Raw genomic sequence first — 11,327 nt, forward strand, 5'->3', positions numbered from 1 at the left:
ACTACGCACTAATGATAGAAACAAAAACCATTTAAACAGGAATTTCACCTTCAGCTGTAGTGTGTGTCCCATCTGATGTGTGGAAAAGGACATTTGGCAACATACTGGAGTCTGTCTGCATTGCGCATTACACATCCACTCACTCACCCACTCACTCTCTCTCTCTCTCGCTCACCCTCCCTCCCTCTCTCGCTCTCTCTCTCTCTCTGTTTGTGTCTCCACTGTTCTGCTGCACCGGTTTGAGGAGCACTGCAAGTTTGCTGTTGTCTGACGGCAGTAGGATGTTTATTGTGGATGTATTTTATTCTTGCTGTATGAATGTGAGGCTGTAATGTGAGAGCTATTTTTAATTACACATAGGAGGTTTTGCGCAGATCTTTCCTGCACTGTTCCTCAATCTGACTGCCCACGTAAGTACAAAGACAGTCATTTTATAACATCCCCATTGGCATCATTTGGTATCACTCTCATTCTCTTTGCTATAAATGAATAATATTCATATTGGCAAATAGTGTCCTGATATGTGCTGAGAGCTACTTAAAAAATAATTATATTAATTATAATGATAAAAAACCATATTGCATGTTTTGAGTATGTGTGTGTGTGTATATACAAGAGCAAGAGCATATGTTCTCTACATAGCTGTCTCACAAGATGATATGTTCTGTCTGCTTCTGTAGGGTTAAACTTGCTTTCAGGACACTTGAAAATCTATTTGAGCAAGTCCATTTCAAATTAATATCACCCAATCAGATCTTATTTGATCCTTAGAACCATATTAGATATTATTGTGCAGTCTTATCCAGAACGTTATGTGCATTGTACTAGAATATCTTGCTAGTAGACTGAAGAAATTCACAGAGCAAAGATGTTTAAAATTTGATATTTTCTTATACTGGCAAATCGTGATGGTCCTGTTGGGAACTTTGTGTTCTGAAAGACCTTTATTTATTTTTGAATATGATTCAAAATATACATTATGATCAGTAGAAATTTCTTATCACTTCCCTTTTTTTTATCTAGGTACAGGACATATTTCATCTCTGTCATGGTCTCTGAGGTATCCCATTACTCCCCTTAATTTTTTGGCGGACTTTGAAGTAGATGCAGAGCTCCATTGGACATGGAGATGGTCGACATTTGGTGGAACATGATGCTGGATGTCCTATTGGGTCATTGACTATTCAAACTGCAGGGCATTGGATGCATACTCAACCCACCTGAACATCCACTGCCATCCAGTACTGCGAGTTTGATCTCCAGGATGACTGTGGTGGTTGCTGGAGATAATATAGACGAGACGTCCTCCACTCTGCAGGGGCAACCGCAGGACTCGCAGTATTCCCCCGAGTGCTGCGAGCGGGTGGTCATCAACATCTCAGGGCTGCGCTTTGAGACACAGCTCAAGACGCTTGCCCAGTTCCCAGAGACCCTACTAGGCAACCCCAAAAAAAGGATGCGCTACTTTGACCCTTTAAGGAACGAATACTTCTTTGACAGAAACCGCCCAAGCTTTGATGCCATCCTCTACTACTATCAGTCCGGAGGGAGGTTAAGAAGACCTGTCAATGTACCCTTGGATATGTTCTCTGAGGAAATTAAGTTTTATGAGCTTGGAGAAGAAGCTATGGAGAAATTTCGAGAGGATGAGGGCTTTATTCGTGAGGAAGAGCGCCCCCTGCCGGAGAATGAGTTTCAGAGACAGATTTGGCTGCTGTTTGAGCATCCCGAGAGCTCAGGACCTGCCAGAGGGATCGCGATTGTCTCCGTCATGGTTATTCTCATTTCTATAGTCATATTTTGCTTGGAGACTTTACCAGAGTTGAAAGAGGATCCACATGGACGGCTTCAGGTGATAGGCAACAGCACGTTCTACTACAAACCAAATATTTTTACCGACCCGTTCTTTGTCGTGGAGACACTCTGCATCATTTGGTTTTCTTTTGAGTTGATTGTCCGTTTTTTCGCTTGCCCAAGTAAACCTGCCTTCTTCAAAAACATGATGAACACGATCGACATAGTGTCCATCATTCCATATTTCATAACGCTCGGAACGGAGTTGGCAGATGACCCCGACAGTGAAAAGGAGGTGAAGGGTGGAGGAGAGCAGGCCACGTCTCTTGCCATTCTCAGAGTTATCCGCTTGGTTAGGGTGTTTCGGATATTTAAGCTGTCCAGACACTCCAAGGGGCTTCAGATCTTGGGCCAGACTCTGAAAGCCAGCATGCGTGAGCTAGGACTTCTCATCTTTTTCCTTTTCATCGGCGTAATCTTATTTTCCAGCGCGGTGTATTTTGCCGAGGCCGAAGAGAAGGATTCCTTCTTCACAAGTATCCCAGACGCTTTCTGGTGGGCAGTGGTTTCGATGACAACCGTGGGGTATGGAGACATGTACCCTGTTACGATCGGGGGCAAGATAGTAGGCTCTCTATGTGCCATTGCTGGAGTGCTAACGATCGCGCTTCCAGTGCCTGTGATTGTGTCCAACTTTAACTATTTCTACCACAGAGAAACCGAAGGAGACGAACAGGCACAGCTCCTCACAGTGAGCAACCCGAACATCGCGTCTGACTCCAACTCCAGTCGTCGCAGCTCGTCTGTCGTCAGCAAGTCAGAATACATGGAGATTGACGATGACCTCAATAACAGCATTGATAACTTTCGAGAGGCGAACCTGCGAACTGGGAACTGCACAGTTGCAAATCAGAACTGCGTAAATAAAGTGAAGCGTCTCACAGATGTATAGATTTCCTGTGTCATTCTAGGCCATTACAAGACTGTACATATTGTAGTCTATTCATATATCAGAATGCTTAAACTGGGCCTCTGATAATGTATTATTTAATTGCGTATGTTTGATCTCAAGTCCACAAGAGTTGCTTTGATTCTGTTTGAAGAACAGAATGGTAGTCTAAAATATGCCTATGGACACCAATAAGTAAAAGACAGAATAACTATTAATCGGATGGTTTGAGTACTTGGACACATAAATGCACCTTACCCCAAAATATTATTAGTTATTCAGTGACTCATTTGCAAAAATTACATTTGCATGTAGAACAATTACTTTTTTTGTACCGTATGTTCATCATTTATTTATGTACTTGTTTATTTGCTCATTAAGGCTACTTTAAGCATTTGCAAACTGAATGTTGATTAATTATGCAGATCATGGCATGTTTTATGAAACGTTGAGGTCTGTTTGATATGGTACTATGTATCTTGCTTTAATAATACATGACATTAATATGAACTTCATCACTCATAGCCAAGCCGACAGTACGACTCTCTTGGACACCAAACACTGCCCATTAAAAGCACAACTTTCTTAAACATCTTAAAAAACAAACTATCTAAAAACTGTTCCAGGCAGTATTACATTTTTAAAAGTATAACTTAATTTGTTAAAGCTTTTTAAATGTACATATTCAACACTATGCTTAATTAATCATTCGATTTGTTTATCTATATACAATAGTTGTAATTATTCTATTGAAATATTATATTTAATACATTATGATTACATATTTAATTATTATTTAAATACATAATTTAATAGTGCCTTCAGTCCTCTAACTGACATAGAGTGTCTCTACATGCAATAGTTACTGTAAAACATTTGCAAATCTTAAACATATGATGTGTCGAGGGATATTCCAGAGCTGCTGGGATTGAATTTCAGGACATGGTCCCTCAACATCCTTGTACATAAAATAGAATAAGTACATCTCGCTGCATCAGACATTGCTTTTAAAAGAAGTATGAAACGTGTTTTTCATCTTTATGTATTCTTTTGCAATGGCTGTTTTTTTGCTCATTGGTTTCTTTGGATCTACCTCAGTGTGGTCATGCATAAAATGCTTGTGAATGCACAACTTCATATCCAGTCAAATTGTCCTGTCCTGTGGGTTTAACGAGTTGGGGCGAAGTGAGTATGCAATAGAAGTGAAACACTTCCATTTAAAATAAGTCCACACAACTATAAATACAAACAAAGTTTAGAAATACTACACAGTTTTTGTTTAAAGCAACTAGACGATTCTGAGTGATGCAAAACACAAGCGCTAATAGTGCTGTATAATACGCACAGGTCTGCATCAGGGACTGTAATCGGTAGAAACTGCCATTACTTTAATATCCGTATATCAATGTGAGTTGCAGTCTAAAAAGAAAACCTTTAATTTGAGTGTACATGTTGTCTTTTAAAATCGAATGCACTTTAAAGAGAATTCATGTAGGTTTAGCAACGAGAATGACATAAAAGTAGGAAAGGTAAAATAAAGAATCTAAAGACTAATAAATCTGTTGATTTGTCCACGCTAAGGATGTGTGTTAAGCACCTTAACCAGCATAGGTGTTTTACAACCCTTTAATTCGTTCTTTGGGGCATTTATTATAGTCACTTAAATACTAAACATCACAACTGTTATGCTTTGCCAGCCATTTAAATAGCGGAGATGACAACTCTTTAAAAAACAACATTTTTTACAAAGACAATGTATTTACACAAGTCTGTATAATAAATACATGCCAGAGTGGTGTTTATATACTGTGAATATAAATGTCTGCAGTTTAAGAAACACTCACGTTTATATAAAACGTTAAAGAATAAAATACAATACAAAACAGTGGACCAAAACAAGTTTTTCATGTAATTTATGTAGGTTATGAATATGGAAATAAAAAATGGCAATAATTAAAATTTGTCAGTATATTATCTTACAGTAAATCAGATTCTAATTTACCATCTGTGATATAGAATGGATAAAAAAAAAATTTGAAACAAGATAAACAGGGTTCTGAATCTTTATCATGTGTGGGAATTATTCTGTGTATTTACATAATCATCCAGGCTTCTAACTTTGTTAGCATTATTTTGATTTCTTTTGAATATGGAAGGGTTTGGTATCACTGCTGAAAAATCCAGCGTAAACCAGCATGAATTCCATGTTGGTCCTGGCTGGTTAGAGTTGGTATAGTGCTGGTTTAGCTGGTACAACACAGGGGATATATCTAACTGCAGAACCACACATCACAGCAGTCGTAGGACAGCAGCCTCAGACCTGAAGTTAAGGTGGAGCTGACGATCGCATATCCCACCCCAACCACTAAACCCATCCTTCACTATAACTATAAGCTCTACCTTAATGAATTAACCCACTGAAACTACCCTTAGTGATGCTATAAGCTCCACACCAACACCGGTCTGAGACTGCTGTCCTCAGACTGCTGTCCTCAGACTGCTGTATGGTTCTTCAGCTCTGCAGCTGGTTATTATCGCAAAACATACCTTATGCTGGTGAATTCATATGCATTTCTGTATTAAATGGCTTCTTTTTAAAAACACAGCCTGGTTTCCATGTTGGGCTTGTCATATGAGTGTTATGCCATAAATGAAACTAAAGCACTTTGATATTATGCATGCAGGCAGCTCTGGGCTTACGTTGCTCTGACATGAATCATGCAAATGCTGGGAAAAGCTTTTTTTTTATTTAATTCTTAAATAATCAAATCACTTCATTGTTTATTTTTTTTGGTGGTTGGCATACTTTTAATATGTGTTGACTATGTATGTGCTGATAAGGTGTATTCTATAACATGACACTATGACCATTTTAAGTCACCTTTTTTTTTAACAGTTTTTAAAGAATGTTTTTCTAAATTCATTTCAACTCAAACCTTAGGATAAATGAAAAGCTTCAAGGATTCACGTTGATAAATAAAAATAATTAAAATCCTCACCATGCCTCAAAAAAAGAGTTGTTATTTCTGTTCCATTTCAAAAGTTTAAAGGGCACGAAACGGATGTTGCGATAGTCTATTGTGACGTATCCGAGTGAAATGGCTTCTGGAATGAGAAAAATGTAGGGCGGGAATTAATTCTATCGTAGGAAGTTGGGCGTTGCTAAATAAATGAAGGCAGATCTGAATGCCAGTTTGCATTTGGTTGTGTAGATATTTTGCGATGTCAACGAAAGCCAGAGATATCGTCACAAGCATATCGGTCAGATCAAGATTTAGCATTTCCAATTAATGTATTAAATTATTATTATAAGGCTCCTTTTATTATATATTAATTAATATTACAATTAATTTGCCCCGCAATAATTTCATAGCGCATCATCGCATAACCCCGGATTTCCACCAACTACGGAAACGGCTGCGGATCGGCTCCGTGCTCCGCCGTCCTTCAATACTCACCAGATCCGGATTTGATGCGGAACGGCTGCAGCCATGACTGACAGCTGAAGTCACGAGGACCCACGAGATTCACGTATGATCGCGCTATATAACCTGTCCCGCACAATCTGCCCTGTGCTGAATTGCTGCGTAACGGCTGCGGCATCCGGCAAAAATAGAAGCTCTGCGTATCTGATCCGGAGGGCTGCGAATCGCCGGAGCTGGGGCGGAGCCGGAACACAGCCGTTCCGCAGTCAGTGAAAATACACACATTGACTTTAATGGAAACCTATTGACTCCGCCGCAGTTCCGGAGCGGATCCGCAGCCGTTCCGCAGTTGGTGGAAATTGGGAGTCACCGAAGCGAGGATAATAAAAAGATGTTAGATTAGCTTACTCCTAATTTCAAAAGCAACTTGTTTAACACTAAATACTTCTCACTTTTTCACTACATATGGGCACCACGAGAAATATTAAGATAATAAATGAAGACAGGAAGGCCTATATACCAACCGTTATCAGCACGTTGAAGTAGATTCAGTGCTCATCGCCTCTGAAAGAATCTGCGACATTAATGCAGCAGCCGGTTTTTACTTTCGATTTCTGTAGTGAATAATTGACTAGGGTTTGAGACTCCTTCACCAGAATAGAACCGGTCGAGTAGGACCGGTTACAAATGGTGAACTGTTAGTTGGACAATTGAGGTTTGGTACAAAAATGTACAAAATGTCATAATTTTGACCAAGTCTTTGGATGTACTCATCATTTCATGTTTCTACATCACAATACAGGTATTACACCTATTACATTTTCAATAAATATTGATTGATTGATTGATTGATTGATTGATTGAATGTTTATTCACTAAAATTATGTAAGCCCTGTCTTCACCTTACTGCAATCAGACATACCATTATATATATATGAGCATCAAATGCAAAGGGCAAATGCAGAGACTAATAATGGTCCACGTGTTATTTTTACTACCTTTAATAGCCAGTACAATCAAAAGCGATCTGGTGTGTATTTTCTATTGAGGAGTGTATGCATGCACATGGCTAAAGAAGCAGGACGGTTTGGCAGAGCCTTGAGCTCTGTGCATGTAAGGTTGGCGTGGGAGGAGAGAAGCAGGAAAAAAAACATATACAGACCTGAAGAGAAGAGGGTGAGATAGAGAGACTAAAAATGAGAGTGAAAAAAGAAGGGAGAGGCAGGCAGAAAAGAGGAGAGGGAGTGAAGAGCTAGTGATTCAGCCACAGAACGAGGAAACTGGGGCCTGCACGCCTACAGGGGAGAACGAGTGTGTGTGCGAGAGATGCACAACCTAACGTGAATGCACTGACTAAAAGCTCGCTACCACAGGCATTCTGGGACTTATTGTAGACTAGGCTAAAAATACAGCGTCTTTTATGCCGACATATGTTCGCATATGGGGAAGAACAGCAGGAGGAGAGCATATTCACGGATGTCTTAACTTGTGAAATCACTGGGCTACAGAAAGCACCGAAATGACCTTGGTGACAAGATGTGTCCATATAGCAGCAATTTACTCATATATTTGAAATCTTTCCACAGACCTTCTTCCCACACACTCCCAGGCACCCGTCCCCTGGATCAGCCTCTCTTTCGCTTCGCTGCCCTTCCCTCTGGCAGCCCACTCGCAAGGCCTGTTGCGTAACACCACCGGTCTGTTCAATTATTGAGAGTTCTTCCATTTCTCCATTGTTCGGGTGGAAATCAGTGAGCTGATCTTTGTGAAACCAAACCCTTGTGAATAGGCTTTGTCCCCCAAACTTCCCCCTTGCTTAATCTAACCTGACAACAATTGTTGGATTGATTGATTGATTGATTGAATGGTTGATCAATACAATGGTCCAGCTTTGATTCAAGCAGTGGAACTAGTCTACAGTATCCAAATACTGCTATCAAAGCTAATCTGGGCCAAACAATGAACATGTTAGGTCACAACCTTGTAAGACCCAATTATGTTACATTAAACATTTAAACTTGTGTATTTACACATGGTTTCAATCAAAATCTTTAAAAAGCAGATAAAATCACCAAAGTCCCCCAAAAGACCTCTACACCGAGGGAAACTGCTCATAGAGCAAGTCATGCTGCATAGTCATGCTGTTCTCAAGCAAAAGCTGGTGTAGTTGGTCCATCAGCACTCCCACTTCCCATCAGCAACCAGCATCCCATGTTGGTCCCAGCACGCAAAACATACCTGGTGACCAGCAATGCTTGATTTTTTTCAGCAGAGCGGTCTTTAATAACTCCTCAGGTTTTGTTTTCCGTCGTAAACATTCATGTTATCACACTGGATGTCACCTGAAGAAGAATGGAGATCTGGAAAGTTCCACAGAGTACGTCTGCCATCTCTGACATCAACAATGGTTTGTGAGAATGATTGCTGTGCATGGATCAGTTAGGTGGGAGCAGAATGACTTCTCAAAACAATATGAGCCATCTGGGTCAGGCACTGCACAACCTCGGCCGCACAAGCGCTGATGACAACACAGCTGTTTCAGGATTGGACATATTCACAGATGACAATGACCACGAGTTTATGATACAGTTTTCAAAAGTATCCGGATTAATGTAGACATAAACAGGAAGGAAGTAGACATAAACATAAACATAGTAAAACACTGGGCTGCTTATACACAGGGAATCTAACAAGATAAAAAGGGAAACACCTTCAGAGATACAATCAAGGGAACCAATAACACCACACACCCTCACAGGAAACAGGAAATACCACATAAAAGTCCAAACAAACGTAAAACATGTAACAGGCATTATGTGCTACAACAAGTGATTTTTTTTTACATCTCAGAATGTAACTTTTTTAAAACTATTGTATACTTTATCTCACAACTACCTGTTTAATTGTTTTACTCTGAGGTGGAATTGGGCCCTAATAGCAAAGGTTCTTTATTGAAAACCTACAATAATTTGATGTGTACATAGCACACCTGCTAATTACATTTCATAAGCAGTAGTTGCAACGGATTCTGCACATTTACAAATTAATTCATGGTGTAAGTACATTTATTTTACAGCTTTGTGAAATAAAGAGTTAAAGAGATTACAATACTTATTTTTACATTCACTAGCTGAGCTAAGCCATGTGAAGATGTGTGAAGCTGGTGTCCTGTTTCCACTTGGATTCATCAGGTAATAAAATATGTATATTCTTTCAGAGAGCATTTGGACTTTCCTACAAGGCTCAAAGCCTTCAGTGTTCTGACTTTTTCACCTCTCAGAGCACTCAAATATCCATAAAAAAATGTATTTGGGAGAAGATGAGATATACACGCCATAGGATAATTTCCAGTCAACAAGCATTTCTCAATTTCGATGTTGTATTTTAAGTCAAATCAAGTCATCTTCATTTATATAACGCTTTTAACAATGTAGCTTTACAGTGATAAACTTATAATTTAAGGTAACAGATTGTTTTGGCTTTATAGCGGTTCTTGAATAAATATATTTTCCAGCTAAAGTTAGTTTTGATTGATTCACTTCCGTCGAAGTGATCATTTGTTATTAAATTAGAGGCCGTAAGACGACACCGTTCTCTCTAAACAGACTTTAAACATGAACCTGTGATAAACACTGATGGCGCTCACGTGCGCATTAAGAATTAATTCTATAGTTATATGCATTTGAATATATGTGCGCAGGTTTGTAATTCCCTGCAAACCATGCCTAAACAAACTACTTGTCTTAAATTTTGATACAGAATTTTATTTTAGTCTTGTATGTTATCAGGCTTGTTATACAGGTGTGACAGACTTGTTTTCTTCCCAGGAATCTGTCTATAGATAGTCTAAAAAAAAAAGTGAATAAGACAAAAAAATAAATAATTACATGACTTTTAAAACAGTAATAGAAACAGATTTCTTAATTTGAAGTGTATGGGTGTTGTGGTCTTGCTATAATTCACAAAACATAAACTATTTGTGGATTCATTGTACAAAGCTAGTTCCATTCAGTGGCGTAGCAAGTCGGCCCTGGGCCCATATTTAAAAAAATTGTAACAGGCATTTTTAACATTTGCATTCATTCGCTGACTACAACCCCCCCTTCGAGCTGAACGGTAAAAAAAAATACCATTTAAAAAAAGACAATTGCTCACATCTCAGACACGTTAATGTTGTAATTAGTACTTTAATTAGTAATACTTTATCATTTGTCATAGTTAGTTATTAGTTGTTCTTAATGAGGCTAATCTCATTCAGTAATTATTGATTACCTAAAGGAAAAATCTCAATCCTAAATTTGATATTGCTTACTGATTGATTAGTTAATCTTGTTTCCATATAAGTTAATTATAGAAGCTGAAGTGTTAATGTAGTACTACTCCTCTGTCCTGCATTACTTCATGCACAGTTACCTATTAATAACAGACCGTTATTCTAAAGTGTTAACAGTTTTATCCAACCATCCATAGCAGCATCCATTGTAGTCTGGTCTTGATCACAGTTTAAACAAATGTAGGTCCTTTATTTATCTTACCCATACTTTCATCACATGTTCAAATCTCTTCCAATGCCTTCAGTTGAAACCTGAGGGACTAGTATCTTTTTGATCAGTGGCATGGGGCCCTAGTACTTGCGCACACACAGAGGTCAAACTTGTGCATGACCCGCTGGGAGTGAAACTGAGCTGGTGGCTGAAGGCAGGTAGAGGAGATGAGACATGCTAATTACTGATGAAACATTAGCCTGGTGGGAAGGCCAGGTGAAAGTGTTTAGATTGAGGCCAACAGAGCAAATGACATCACATGAGCCAGTGCGCTCAAAGAAAGCTGTACACATGAGACTTTACACTGTAGGTATGCGTTGGGGTAACTTTAACCCTCAAACTGGCTCATCAGCCTATTTGACTTGTTTAAAACATGGAAGTCACCTTATATTTGAATAGATATACTGCTACAGAACATCTTCATACATCTACAGTATAGGCCCTATGCACAGCTTCACTACTTCCTGAACTTAAGCAGGGTCCTTTGTTTCCTGTCTGCCAGGATTGGCCAAACTGATTAATCCAGGTGTGTCTGATTATTGTTGTTGGTCAGACACACCTGGATTAATCAGTTTGGCCAATCCTGGCAGACAGGAAACAAAGGACCCTGCTTAA

The 11,327-nt window shown here is 39.1% G+C and overlaps 1 protein-coding gene across 1 annotated transcript; it reads left to right on the top strand.

Moving 5' to 3' along the window:
- The first annotated feature begins 232 nt into the window (after positions 1 to 232).
- On the top strand, positions 233 to 5,734 carry kcna1b (potassium voltage-gated channel, shaker-related subfamily, member 1b). Its single transcript, XM_079623449.1, has 2 exons — positions 233 to 410; positions 1,024 to 5,734. The coding sequence occupies exon 2, from the start codon at positions 1,265 to 1,267 to the stop codon at positions 2,744 to 2,746; it is 1,482 nt and encodes a 493-aa protein (XP_079479575.1). The 5' UTR covers positions 233 to 410; positions 1,024 to 1,264; the 3' UTR covers positions 2,747 to 5,734.
- Positions 5,735 to 11,327: the final 5,593 nt, after the last annotated feature.

This window comes from Phoxinus phoxinus (assembly GCF_949152265.1).
Source record: "Phoxinus phoxinus genome assembly, chromosome: 9".
In the NCBI taxonomy this organism is placed as follows: domain Eukaryota; kingdom Metazoa; phylum Chordata; class Actinopteri; order Cypriniformes; family Leuciscidae; genus Phoxinus; species Phoxinus phoxinus.